The following is a 14,739-nucleotide window of genomic DNA, read 5'->3' on the forward strand; positions in this document are numbered from 1 at the left end:
TTGTGGTTTCAGCTTACATTTCTGTGATGGTGAGCGACACTGAGCATCTTCTCATACATCTGTGGGCCATCTGTGTCTCTCCTTGGAGAAATGTCTGTTCAGGTCCTGTGCCCATTTTTTGATTGGGCTGTTTTATGGGTATGGAGCTGGTATTAAGTTGTATGAGTTCTTTATAAATTTTAGATATTAGCCCCTTCTTGGATGTATCATGGGCGAAATCTTCTCCTGGCCATTAGGTAGGTCGTCCTTTCATTTTGCGAGCAGTGTTCTTTTTACTTTAATGTAGTCTCATTTGTTTATTCTTTGTTTTGCTTCCCTTGCCCAAGCAGATATATCATGAGAAGTGAGCTCTGTCAGAGAGTTTACCACCTGTGTTTTCTTCTAGGAGTTAATGGTTTCAGGTCTTACATGTAGGTCTTTAATCCATGTTGAGTTTATTCTTGTGTATGGTATAAGGTGGTGATCCAGTTTCATTTTGGGGTATGTACCTGTCCACATTTCCTCAAGCCATTTATTAGGCAGGTCTGCTGTGTCTCCCAGTCTTCACCAGGGGGCCTTATGTAGTAGGTGACCTGTGGACCCAGGGGCGAGGTTTCCCTGATTACCTGACCTGTGTGCCCCAGGCATGTCCCTTCTGTGGGTTGTGTGTGCCCTCCTGTTGTAGTTGAACCTTGATGGCTATTGGCACATTGGTGGGTGGCATTGACCTTCAGACTGAGTGGCTGTGAGTACTGGTCATGACCACAGTGTACGAGCTGCTATGCGAGGCTGACCTCGTGGAGTCGGATTTGCCCCAGCAGGCTTTGGGGCCTGCTGAGACCACTGTTTGGGTAGGTCTCTTGTGGATCTAATCTGGTGGGGCTGGTTTTGGTCTGAAGTGGCCACCAGGTATGTTGGCTCTGGGTCCTCTTGGGAGGGACTCTGATGTAGGCCAAGGTCAGCTGCTGCCTGTAACCAACCCAAAGCTACCTGGCCACCTAGAAGGATGTTTCTCATAACTGAGGCCAGTTCTTTTTGTTTGTCTAAACAATCTGTAGAAACACATCAGATCTCTTTTTTACATTTGGAATAAAGGGCCTATATTCTTTCTTCTGGTACAAAATTCCCCTCAGAGGATGGAGACCGTGTCTCCACTGCTCTCTGCGCCCACCAGCAGGGTGAGGACTCACTGCAAGCCCTGAAAAGCGTCCAGTGGTTTTACTGTGAAGGGCCTGATTGTGCACAGCAAGGTCCTGTTTGTGACCTGCTGACGTGCCCCCAGTTAAAGGTCACACGTGCATGAAAGCTTAGCTGGGTGGGGACCATGGGTAGTGACAGGTCTGCCACTAGTTAGGGAATGGTGGCACTGTCACCAGCTACTTCTGCTCGGCGAAGCAGGCCAGGCAGAGGCCTGAGGGCTGACAGCTTAGCCGAGGGACAGTGGCACCCTGACATCAGCTGATGCTTTCACACCAATCTGACCTTTCCCTGGCACAAGGGCCGTCCCCTCCTGGGCAGGGTCTGGTCCTGGGGGCATGGTGAAGGACACCTTTTCGTTGTGGTCTTCGGAGGAGGCGAGCACAGTGTTTACCTACTCTGCTGTCTTGATGGGAACTCTAAAGGGGAAAAACTTAGACTCTTTATTGTTTGTTTTCTTTCTTATTATTCTCTGCCGAGAAATCTGAGAAGGCATTAGATGCATCTTCCACCCTGTGAACCTCTCTGCTGTGGTTGTGTAATTCCGGAAAGAGTGCAGAGAAGAGAAGAGGCAGAGACATGGGCTTAAGCCACATCCTTCCCAGAGTCTCCTCTTCTTCCTGTCTGGTTCTTTCTTTAATGGGAAGAGAGGATGAGTTTATTCATCTCAGAATATTTTGTAAATTCCTTTTAAAAGTTTTAATGCACCTCTACCTACTTACCACTGATATCTTCTTTGGAAGAGGTCAGGTTCTGCACACAGTAGGCCCTTGCTAAATATTTATTGAATGGTAGAAATGAGACTAACTTAATGTGACCAATAAAGAGTTGTTTCTTGGGTTTAAGGCTTTATGATGTGAGGGGACCCCATTATAATGCAGATACCTCAGATGGTGGTAATATAGTAAGTTCGCTCTTCCCGTGGAAAAACATTTCCACCCGTCGCTGTCATCCTTAGGTTGTACTAGTCCTGGGCAATCCAGGATATCCCCAGCTAGTACTGTCTGTTGACTATACCAGGTTCTGAGAATCAGAGCTGGGGACCCCGAGTGGAGAGGACACCCTTTGAAAGACACCAGAGTGATGGTGGTGTGACCGCTCTCCCTGGAAGGAGCCGGGCACACATTCGGATCTGCCATTCCTGACCGACCCATGCGGTCACTAAACCTCTTCTCTCTGAGACTCTGCCGGGCACCATGGCACTAGTTCACTAGTTGGGAAAAATAAAGCAATATTATTTTCACGAGAGTGTAGAAAAACGGACATTCCCATGCAACGTCGGAGCTAGAAGAGACTGCAGCGCCAACTAGGCAGCCATGAGCCCTCCTCTCACTCAGCGTGTGTGGGCCTCCATTCCTGAAAAAGGAGGAAGGGAAGAGCAGATTGGGAGCCCATAAGAGACCTATGTCTCTGTTGCAGTTTTGTTTCTGGTATTCCATTGTTTGTTTATTTGTTTTGTTTTGTTTTGTTTTCCTTTGTTTGTTTAAGGCTATAGTATCAAGCAGCCGCGGAACGGTAGAAGACTTCTTCCTGGCCGGCCGGAATCTAGCGTGGTGGCTGGTGAGTGTGGCGGTCCACTTCGGGGGCTGCATATTAACTCGCTTGTTACTTTAATTAGGTGTCTTACACTCAAAATAATCTGAAGCTTTTAAGTCAGGAAGGAAAGCCGTTCCATTGGTAGTTCCTTTAACTCTCAAAGTAGTTTGTTACTTAAATGTTTTCATTTAACTCAGTTTAGTTCATCAACCATTTCTTTGGTTACTGAAACATGCTTGAGACGCTCTGCACTTACGGGACTCACATGTCTGTTTCCTTTGCTGGGTTAGGGGAGTTTTCCTGTCCCAATAAAGCCTGTGTGTACAAGGAAATGGCACCGCCCCCTGGAACCACACAGCCTAGAGTGGGGGTTAGACACACCTCCCGTGCATTACACAGTGCTTGCGGTGCAGGAGGTCTAACCGGAGGGGCGGGGCCAGCCGCGGGTGCAGGGCAAACCCAGGCCGCCCCGGCAGATCAGCACCTGGTGCAGGACTGGAAAGGTCTCACAGAGGTGAGGTTGTTGGAGTGGTCTTTGGAGTGGGGTAGGCAACTCAGAGGTACAGCTCTCTGATTTATCTTTGAATCTTCTTTTTGTAAACCTGAGTTAGAAACTGAATGTGGCAAAGCAGTGTTTGCAGCAGACCTCCTCCCTTGGTTTATTCCTCGGCAGAGAATTCTGGCGACACCGTTTCTTCCTGGGCTGCGAGGCCCCCAGTCTCTTGCCTGAGCCACTCTCAGGCTTTGAAGTCCTCCATTCTGTTCCCGGGAAAGCAGCCATCTGCCGCCCGTGTTACCTTGCGTCACTGTGGCACTTGCAGTGGCTTTCGGACAGCGCTAACACGCCTTGGCCTCCTCGTGCTTGTGCTGTATGTTACGACTTACTGATTTCTGTACTGTGACTCCTGTTCTCAGTAATGGGGTTATTGCTTAGTGAGCAAAATACATTGTGGTATCATTAAAGGAAATTGAAGTAGAAGAATAATTCTGCCACTTCAAATTTCTCTTTTCTTTTATATTCTTGTTCAGTCAGAGGTGTTTGATGGATATCAGTGGCTCTCACCAGGGTCCTCCACATGGCTGGTTCCTTTCCTTCCTTCCTTTTTAAATTGTGCGTGGTGTATCCTTGTAGTCAGTTCTCAGTCCTTGTTTCACCCGGCCTGGCCATGGAGAACCTCCGAAACTCCCAGTCCTCCCTCCCTCCCCGTTTCGCCACCCCGCTCTCCTCCTTTCTTGCCGCTTCCCCAGCCACTCAGTCACCCTGGCCGATTCTCTCCCATCTCCTTGGCTTCTTAACGCTGGAGCTCCCCGGGCCAGCGCCTGACCTCTCCCCTCCAGTTACTCACACACGTGGCAACCCCTCTAGCCTTATGGCATTAAATACCAACTACATGCTAGCACTTCCCAAAGCTCTCCCTTGACTCCAGACTCGTGGGCCTGGCTACCTGTGTGTACCCTGCACTGGAGAGGTCTCTCAGGTATCTCCGACTGACCAGGTCCAAAAGGAGCCCTTTCCTCTGCAAATCTGCTTCGCCTGCCTGCTTCCTGTCTCCTGAACGGCAGCTCCGTCCTTCTGGGGTGCCGCTTGACAAACATGGGGTCACATTAGACACTTTATTCTTCTCTCTCACACCCAACATCCAATCCATCGGGGGGAAAACGTGTTTGAAATCTGACCACTTCTCATCAGCTCTGCCTCCAGGTCCAGACCGCCGTCGTCTCTTCCTTGGAGTAGTGATAACAGCCTCTTTCGGGGCCCTCCTTCCACCCCTGCTCTTCTATTTCTAGTCTCAACAAAGCAGGGAGCCAGTTAAGGCCTGAGTCAGACACTGTGACTTCTGTGCTTAGAACCCTCTGGGGGCCCCCTGTCACCCAGAGTGAAAACCCCACTGCTTACAATGGCCTGTGTTAGGCCGGGGGTGATCTGCCCCTCCTTACCTCTCTCACCTCGCCTCTGGGGACTCCTGTCCTCAGTCCTAGCCCGCGTCCTTGATCAGTCTGCTGTGCTTCTGCCTCAGGGCCTTTGCCCCTGCTGCTTCCCCTTCCCGGAGGCTTCTCCCCTCCTGGCTCAGGGCTTGCTTCCTCCCCTGGCACTCCTCAGGGCTCCTCCCAGACAGTCTGCCCCGACCACCCGGTTGCTCAGCACTTCCTATTCATTTTCCCACCTTCCTTTTTATTAAGCTAGAAAATAGCCCTCCATGTTTTGTTTATTTTCTTCTTGCCAAAAGAATGTCATTGTCACGACGGCAAGGATTTTCGTCTGTTTTACTCACTAACGTACCCCTAGGATGCTGCCTGGCGCACAGGTGGGTGGCAGTGGACGTTCACAGTAGTTGCTGTGCTAATGAATGGTGCCTGTTTAACCCACCTTTAATACTGTATCAATATCTTCCTAGGCCTGTATTAACGGAGGTAGGTAGATACAGATTTTTTATACAGGGTGGGGCAAAAGCAGGTTTACAGTTGTGGTAGCTGAAACAGAGTTTATTACAGTATTATTATTTGTAAATTATTATATTAGTTTGGCCAAAAAGTTTGTTTAGTTTTGTCCATAGTGTCTGTAATAGTATTTAGTTGTCTTTAACTTCATTCAAAACAATTTTGTTAGATTGTATTGTGACAGCTGTCATATCAGTGTGCATTTAAAATAAATTAAAAGTTGGTGAATTTTTGTGCAGCCATTTAAATATTGAAGTTGGAAGAAGATACATAACACTGTTGGCATATTATGCTTTATTATTTCAGTCAAGGTAGAAACACAGCTGAAATGTAAAGACAGATGTGTGCAGTGTGTGGAGAAGCTGCTGTGACTGATCAAATGATCAGAAGTGGTCTGTGAAGTTTCTTGGCACTGGTGACACTTTGACCAAATAATTCTTTGCAGTGGGGCTGTCTTATGCACTGGAAGATGTTTAGCAGCACCCCTGGCCCCTTCTACCCACCGGAAGCCAATAGCAGCAGATAGCTGACATACTCAAAATGTCCCAATCAATAAAGTTGTTGGTGAAAATGAAAAATGTGTCTTCCCTTATATGGAAAAAGCAAATGGACCTTTGGGCCAGCCCAGTGTCATTTCCCACACGGACAGCTGTGACCACTCTGGCCCCACCAGAGTTTGCGCGTGGCTGCCCGGCAGTGCGCCACAGGACACCTCCCCCTGTGGTCGCCTCGTAACTGGGCAATGTAGGCTGTGTGCAGTTTTGCAGTGTTGCCATGAACGTAGTGAGCGTTCCCAGTGGTACGAATGACCGCCATTGCTTGAGTACTGACTGTGCCTCTTCTAAGAGTTTTCTACCTTACATTTGTGTTTGTCGCTGCTGAGATGTTTGGTGCCTGCGCATGCTCAACAATGTCTTATGAGAGCATTTTACCTTTCATAGTTTCAACAGCAAAACCTCTTGTTTAATGCTTTTGGCATCCAGTGCTATTTTATCTATGCGTTAATAGTGTCAGGGCTGTTTTTGTTTGTTTGTTTGTTTGTACCTAAAAGCCTTTGACATTTTAAGCCTCTCTTGATAATTTGGTTTTAAATGTTTCTCATGTCAACAGCATAATACTTGGATTTTTGGTTTAATGGAGTGGCTATCTCCACTCAGTTAAAAAGCTATTATTGGTTTAGAAGGGATTTTGTTCATTTTAAATGCCTCTGGGATTTTTTTTTTAAAGTAACAGATGTTGGTTGTAAAAAAAATTAAAAGTTACAGTCCAAGTGTAGACCTCAAAATTTTCTCCCAATTCCATCCCTATACCCATAATTTCAGCCCCCAGAAGTACTTTGTCGTATGTATGTGTTTCTACATATGTGTGTATATATACATATATACATGCACGTATATCTCCAGAATCTCTCCCATGCATATGTAAACATATATGTGCAGAAGTATAATGTACACACATAAATTTTAATGAGATTATATTATAAAGTTTTTTTATTTTTATTACTTAATAGAACTCCTTTATTCTTTTTAATGCTACATTGTATTTCATTGTTTTCATGTATTTTAACCAGTCCCTTATAGATGACCAGTTACATTGTTAATATTTTTTAATGATTTCCAAAGGAGTTACACTCCTGGGAATATTTCTGCATCGAGGAATTACCAGTAAGTCGGTGGGGCATGTGGGGGGCGGCAGCATAAGAGCATCTGTTCCGCCTCTTTCACCTTCTCCCTCTTCACTTGGCTTCTAATTCGTAGTTAGGGTTCTCATAGAAGAAACATGAGTGGGAATTATGGCTGGGGAATAATCCCTTTTGAAAAACTGTGTGATTCACTTTGACGTGACATCTGTGAACTTTGTTCTTAGACTTGGACCAAAAGTTCTGACACGGAACTGCCTCTCAATTCCCAGACAGGTGCATCCCTGTTCGCCTCCAACACCGGCACCGCCCACTTCATGGGCCTGGCTGGGACCGCAGCGACGTCGGGGGTCGCCATCGGGGCCTCCGAGTGGAATGTAAGTGACTTGTCCTGTAACGCCAGCCCCCACCGTCACCATCACCACGGTCCAGATAAAACTCAGGGACACAAAAACCGGCCTCCAGCCCTGAGGAGGCACTAAAGAGAAGCCACAGAAGAAAGGGACCAAGGGTTCAGTTTCTCCAAAAACTGTGCTAGTTTCTTATCTTCTTGGTAAATTAATAAAGAGACAGAATCTTTATCTTTCAGGGACTGTGGCATACACTAAACAAAACTGTTTTAAAAGAGTAGTCATGTAGAGAAAAGATCACATTAATATGTAAATGCCTATACATGTGTGCGTATATACGTACACACATATAATGAAGTGTAAAGACAGCTAAAAAAGAAATCATGTCCAGCAGAAGTAACACCTGCTTCAGTGTGGTTGGTAGGGTAGTAATATGGGTGTGATAACTTACAGTTTTAACTTGAATATTTCACCTAAAATGTCATGTGGTGTGCTTGAGTGTGATATTGTTATGTTACAGAATCACATGCTTATGGTTTTGTAATAAAGAGGGGCATTATCTGTGCCGGACCCTGTTTATCTGTATGTGTATATGTGTGTATAAATATGCACATGTACATATATCTGTATGCATATTTGCAGTATATATTAAGAATGGGCTCACCTGAGCTCTTTGAGATGTTCAACTAGTTACTACAAAACTCCTAATTAATCTCTTAAGAATACCAGATTTTAACTATAAAACTTGTGAAGTGGATTATCTATTTGATCTGTGGGATACATTTGTTGTAGGACATAGAATTGCTCACCTAAACTGTAAGCATACTTACCAGTCTTCTGTCAATTAGCCTGTCATCATCGGACTTCTTCTGGATGAATCGGAAAGCCCCCTCCCTGTTCCCCGAGTCACTCTTTCCTCCGATGGACTCCAGTGCAGAAGTAGGGACACTGGTAGCAGGGTCAGTCCCAAACCCAGTGAGACGCCCCGCACTTACAGCCATTTCCTCTCGGAATTTACTAGCAGCTCCTCCACGTGTTCCGTGCACCTCACCCCTTCTTTGTCGAGAAAGCCAGACCTGACTTTCCACTTAATCCAGTAACACGTATGAAATGTTGGTATAGTCTCTCTCCCATTTCTCTGAGTGGTTTCTGGTTTGTTTTCTTTTTAAATTGTCTTTTATATTTATTCCTATCTGGAAGTAGGCAAACAATAAATTAATAATAAATACCTTGAAATTTGTCTCAGTGAACCCCCTACAATTAAGAATGCACCCCTTTATAGGCAAAGATCAAGCACCTGTAAGTTCAGGTCACTGGACAGAGAGGTTTACACTGGGGCTGTTATTCGAAGGCCCCCCCGTAGTGGCACCTTAGTTAGGCTCAAAACGGACAGGGAGTTCACCTGTCCATTCGTGTGGACATGCTGGATGGAGACCTTCTTCTATCCTGGGGTTGTCCTTTTACCGCTGCTTCTCTATCCAAGAAATACATGGCGTTGAAGAGCTCGGCCCGTGTGGGACCCTGACGTTTTTCTGTTTGGTTTCAGGCTCCATTTCTGCTCTGCATTCTCGGCTGGGTATTTTCTCCGATTTACATTAAGGCTGGGGTGAGTGTCTTTTATCAGCTCCTCAATTCTCTACAATACTTTTTCTTACAAATACTGCCTTTGTACATAAAAGCTTCCTGGAAGACAAGTCGAAGTTCTTGGCCTCTTGATCCTTGTACTGACTTCCCTAAATCCCGCGAAATGCCCCCAATAACATTGTTCTGCTGGGCAAACAGGTGCCATTAACCGCCTGCTCTTCCACTCTGGACTTTACCCAGGAGTTACCTCTTCAGGCTTGTGTGGGAAACATTTTAAAACTTTATTTTTAAAAATAAGGCCTAGATAAATGAAGAGAACAATTATGTTATTTAATGATTGGCAGACAGTCGCCTAAAACTATTAGCTCTTCCCAGGTTGGTCTGTGCATGGAGTGCATTCCCGACAAAACCCAACAGGACTTTTAGGAGCCAACAGGCTGACCTAAGGGCACACAGACTTGCCCAGATGAGAGGACAGAACAGAGAGACTGTCTGGGCTGCACATCCGCAGGGACGTGTGGAGTGATGTCATCAAGGTGGCAAAATCCGAGTTTTCTGCCGCCTTCCCCCAAAGAATACCAATTTAGACAATCACCCACAGACAAGAGGGCATTATGGAAGTCCCTGAGTCTAGCAGAGAATTTCTAGCACACTGCTAGATTAAAGAAAAAAAACTTTGGACACATTAAAGAGAGTAAAGGGAACAGTTCGCTTTATCTGTGCCACCCCTCCCCAAGGTGGCACAGCTTAGTACCAAGAGCAAGCTGCTCAGCCTGAGTTTTCTCCTTCCAAGAACCTGCGAATCAGTGCCTGGCTGCTCCAGCTGTGCAGCTGCTGCCAGAAAGACTGACTGCTTTTCCGTCTCATGCTTGCCCTGAGGTGCGCTGCCTCGTGGGAGCCAGGACGTGGCGGCGATGCCAGCAGTCGGGGCTCTCAGCTGGCGTCAGAGGAACATGCATCCTACTGATTGCTCTGCAGACTATCAGGAAACCTGCCAATGACCTTTCAGGGACTTCTTATCTGCAGAATTCCCTCCTGGCCCACGGGTACCCCAACATTCTGCACATCTCACCTACATGTATTTCTACCCTGTGACCAGTCTCCATTGAGCACCCCTGACAGTGGCAAGAGGGAGCTTTTGCACGAAGCTAGTGGGCACGTGCAGAAAGCCAGCCTGACTCTGGATTGGGAGGGAGCACACCGACTTGAACACTCAGCATCACGCCAGGGAAGGCAGGCAAACGGGAGGCTGGCAGCACTCAGCCTGGCTTTGCAGGATCGAGAGAAGACGGATTTTTTTAGAATTCCTGCATGTGAGGGAACAAGAAGAACAGAGATTTATTCACAGAAAAGGTCCCAGAAAGCTTCAGAATCACCAGCAAGGGTGACAGTGTATTTCTCTCCGAGGCCAGTCAGCAAAGACTTAGAGGAGAGGACTCATCCTCATATGCCGAGACAGCAGTGCAAGATGGCAAGACTGTGAAAAGCCAAGGATGTGCAACACCACCAAAGGAGCACAACAGTTTTTCAGTAACCGACCCCAAAAATGGGGTCTGAGATTTACCTGATAAATAATTCAAAACAGTTGTTTGAAGGAAGCACAGTAGCTATGAGAGAATACGAACAGATGACCCAGCAGAATAAGGGGAATAATAAACAAAGAAAATGAGCAATTTGACAGAGAGAAGTCAAAAATAACCAAACAGAAGTTCTGGGGCTGCAGAATACAATGAATGAAGTGGAAAAATGCAACAGAGAGTGTCAGCATCAGACTGGAGCCAGCAGAGAAAGAGTCTGTGAAGCAGAAGACAGGTCAGGTGAAACTATCCAGGCAGGAAAGAGAAAGACAAAGCAGCGAAGAAAGCCTACATAGACCGTGGGATGCCACAAGAGAAACAGTCTACACGTTATTGGACTATGAGTAAAAGGGGAGCGGGGATGAGGCAGGAAGTTTATGTAAATACACAATGGCTGAGAACTTAACAAATCTGGGGAGAGAATTGGATACCCAAAATCCTGAAGTTCATAGGTTCTCCCCAAAATTTTAACTGAAAGTTATCTTCTCCACGACACATTATAATAAAACTGTCTAAAATCAAATACAAGAGAAAAATGTTTAAGGCAGCAAGAGAAAAAAATTCCTCCCTTACTGGGTGACACCATAAGGCTGTTGGCGGGTTTCTCAGCAGAAACCACGCAGCCAGGAGATGGGGGTGATACAGTGAATGTGATGGAAGGAAAAACTGCCATATAAGAGCACTGAGCCCGACACAGTTGTCCTCCAGAAACAAAGGCAGCACACTTACCAATCAAAGACCAAAGGAGTTCGTACCAGTAGAACTGCCTTACAAGAAATGCTGAAAGGAGTTCTTCAAGCCTAAATGAAAGGATGCTAATTAGTAACATAAAAATAGGCAACTCACTGGTGTAAGTGAGGATGTAGTCAAATTCAGAGTACTCAAATACTGGTATGTTAATCAACTTAAGTCTAGTACAAATGTTAAATGGTAAAACTATCAAAATGACTATCTGCATAGTGGATACATAATATAAAAAAGGTAAATTATGACATCAAAATATCAAGGGGAAGTAAAAGGGTAAAGTTTTTGTATCAGTCAGAGATACCCACTTAAAATAGACTGTTATAACTATGAGATGGGGGGTGCTATTTTTGTGTTGAAGATTTTATTTATTTTTAGAGAGATGGGAAGGAAAAAGAGAGAGAAACATCAATGTGTGGTTGCCTCTTATGGGCCCCCCACTGGGGACCTGGCCCACAACCCAGGCATGTGCCCTGACTGGGAATCCAACCGGCAACCCTTTGGTTCGCAGGCTACACTCAGTCCACTGAGCCACACCAGCCCAGGCACCGTGAGATGTTTTATGCAACCTTCATGGTACCCACAGCAGCAAAAACCTGCAGAAGATTCACAGGAGGTGAAGAGGAGGAAATCAGAGCTTACCACTGTAGAAAGCCATCCGTCCACAGGGGAAAAAAGTAGCAAAGGAATTACAAAACAGCCAGGAAACAACTAACGCTATGGCATTATTACGTCCTTACCTATAAATGATTACTTTGAATGTAGATGAATTAAAAAAGCATAGAGTGGGTGGCAGAATAGATTTTTTAAAATAGCATGGTAGCTGTAGTTAACAATACTATATTACACACTTAAAAGTTGCTCAGTGAGTAGATCTGAAATGCCCTCACCGCAAAAGAAATGGTAATTCTGTGAGGTGATGCAGATGTTAACTAACCTTACTGTGGTAATATTCATTTCACAATACATACGTGTATCAAATCTTGTACACCTTAAACTTATGTGATGTTTTATAGCATATCTCAGTAAAGCTGGAAAAAATAAATAAAATGTACGTAGAAGAGCAAAAGTATGTGAACAACAAAGACACTCCTGTCAAAGGAAAAGAAGGACTTGCCCTACTTAATATCAGGGCTGCTGGTTGGCGTGCGGATGGCACGTGGACAGGTGAGGCGGAGAAAAGCCCAGGCACACTCGGACGAGGGCACCTGGTGGCTCTGAGGGCTACCAGGTTGGTGCAGGAAGGAGGGCCGGTTGATTATCATATCAAAAGGCAAAATTGGGTCCCTGTTCTACACAATAATTTTAGATTGATTAAAGACTTAAATGGGAAATACAAAGTTTTATATTTTTACAAGAAAGTATAGACTATCTGTATGGCCTTGAGATAGAGAATTATAAAATAAGATACAAAAATCCCAAATTCCTGACTGACCAACCAAAAAAACCCAAAAAGAAACTAGAGGACGTCTGTCCTGCGCAGACAGGAGCACGCGGGGGTGTTCGGACAGAAGGTGGGACGGGCTGCAGTGGACAGTTATCTGCTCCCCTGCCGTGCGCAGGCACCGTGCTGGGCCCGGGAGTTGGGCGGGCGGGGGGGCGCACGCCCCGCCACCAGGTGCACGCAGCCTGAGAGGTGGAGGCAGAAGTGAGCCGGGTTGTCTCGGGCAGCAGCACACACACGGGCATCATTCACGGAGTCAGGTTCTGTCTGTCTCCAGCACTGGCTGTACTTGTCGTGTGTGATAAAGCATTTAATCTTGCCCGGTGATTTTTTCACACAAGTCATTCGTCATCGTTAAACATTTTCGATTAGCTGGATTTCCTTCTTTCTGCAGATTGCACCAGAAGCTCAATTCCAAGCTTCTTGAAGACAGCAGTATTTCCCCTCCTTTCTTATTTCTGTCATCTTCACAGGTACCAGGCAGTAAGTACAAAGCCAGAGTTGGTGACCCTGCATCTTGCCTTCCCGGGCCACTCCCACCATCAGCTGAATCTCTGTGACAACCAGCACGTGGTGAGCAAGGCCCATCCTTGCACCTGCCCCTTCCCGCACTCCTCCAGTGACTTCTCTTGTTGCTCGTGCAGGTGGTGACAATGCCGGAATATTTGAGGAAGCGGTTTGGTGGCTGCCGGATCCAGATCCTCCTCGCCACTCTGCACTTATTCCTCTACATCTTCCACAAGATCTCAGTGAGTTGTTTCAAAGTCAGCCCAAGAAAGAAAACAAACAAAACTCAATGGACAGGGCAGTGCTGTATTTGTCCCAGCAGGTCACCCTGGGGCCCCGTACATTACTCATTGGCCTCTGCTGTTAAAACCAGGGCAGAGGAAGAATGGCTTCATGAGAGTTCACAAAAGCTAAAAGACAGAGACATCTTCTTTGCCTCCCAAGCCTGGGTTACAGGCCCCTCCTCTGTATTCCCAGAGGACCGTGGCCTTACCTGTGTCATGTCATTAGGTAGTGTCACTCCTCTGCTTAAAACAATCCAGGAGCTTCCACCCCCCCTTGCAAGCAAACCTGCACCCCTTGTTGTGGCCAGAAAGAACCATCTTGTTCTAGCCCCTGCCTCTGTGGCCTTGTCCCCTCTCCTGTAGTCACCGTGCCATAGCCACACCAGCGGCTTCATTGTTTCTCAAATCCTGCAAGCTTTTTTCCACTTGAAGTCCTTGACACCTGCTCTGTACTCTGTCTAGAATGTTCTTCCCCCATGTTTTCCAAGCATCTCCTTGGAAACACCTCCCATGGATATGGCTGTCAGTCTCTGCTCCATTACTCTGTCTTTATTTCCTCTGTAGTACTTGTCACCATGTGGGAGGGATTTATTTGCTTCCTTGATCATTATCTGTCTTCTCCACTCCAGCACAAACTTCTTGCGGCCCAGGGCCTCACCTGGCATATTCACAGTGTCATGCCCCCTGTGCTGAGAACACGTGCAGCACCTAAGACACTCATAACATGTTTCCTGAAGGATCGAATGAGTTCCACATTACATGGAAAGTGCCTGTTTAGTGGTCTGTGTCCATCATTAAGTGTAAGCTACTTGAAGACAGTGACTGGCTTTTGATAACCCTGTGTCTTCAGAATCCTGCTAAATACCTAATATGTTGCTGGTGCTCGGTAAACCTTTGGTAAATAAACGGATAGGGGAATGTTAGGAGGATCTCTCTGCCCATTGTATTTCTGGCTTTGGAGACCAAAATAACAAAGCAAGAAGTTGGCCGGTTAAATGATGTGCAGATGCTTCAGAATCTAAGCCAGGGATCAGCAAACCCAGCCCAAAGGCCAGTCCTCATAGTGGCCTGCTTTGAACAGCCCTTAAGCTAAGAATGGCCCTCACTGAGCTAAAGGGCTGTGGAAAACAGAGATGGTATGTGGCCTGCATAGCCGATGGCATTTACCACCTGCTCCTGTACGGAAAAAGCTGGCCAGCGCCGAGTGAGCTGTTCCCTCTGCCGTCCCAGTGCAGACCTGCCCCAGTGCAGAACTGCAGGGATAGCTCACTCTCCGAGCACACTCCCCACTCGGGTGCTCCAGGGAGGAGGAGGCTAAGTGGTGTTAAACGGATTAATTGGGTTAACCTAAGCCCTGAAGGTGCTGACCTTGACTGAACTCGTGGGGCACAAGCCTTGGTGCCCAGCAGAACCTGGGGAACCCCCACCCGGTGCCCCCAGTGATGCAGTGCTGTGCCGA

General features: G+C 46.5%; 1 protein-coding gene across 1 annotated transcript in view; it reads left to right on the top strand.

Annotated features, from left to right (window-relative positions):
• LOC123806588 (sodium/glucose cotransporter 1-like) overlaps nucleotides 1-14,739 on the top strand; it is a 63,093-nt gene that overhangs the window by 19,259 nt on the left and 29,095 nt on the right. The window contains exons 2-5 of the mRNA XM_045819801.1: nucleotides 2,665-2,736; nucleotides 7,063-7,167; nucleotides 8,687-8,746; nucleotides 13,134-13,238. Of these exons, the coding sequence (XP_045675757.1) occupies nucleotides 2,665-2,736; nucleotides 7,063-7,167; nucleotides 8,687-8,746; nucleotides 13,134-13,238 (342 nt within the window). The remainder of the gene's footprint in view (nucleotides 1-2,664; nucleotides 2,737-7,062; nucleotides 7,168-8,686; nucleotides 8,747-13,133; nucleotides 13,239-14,739) is intronic.

This window comes from Phyllostomus hastatus, unplaced genomic scaffold, assembly GCF_019186645.2.
Source record: "Phyllostomus hastatus isolate PE091 unplaced genomic scaffold, TTU_PhHast_1.1 phas_scaffold_387, whole genome shotgun sequence".
NCBI classification, from domain to species: Eukaryota; Metazoa; Chordata; class Mammalia; order Chiroptera; family Phyllostomidae; genus Phyllostomus; species Phyllostomus hastatus.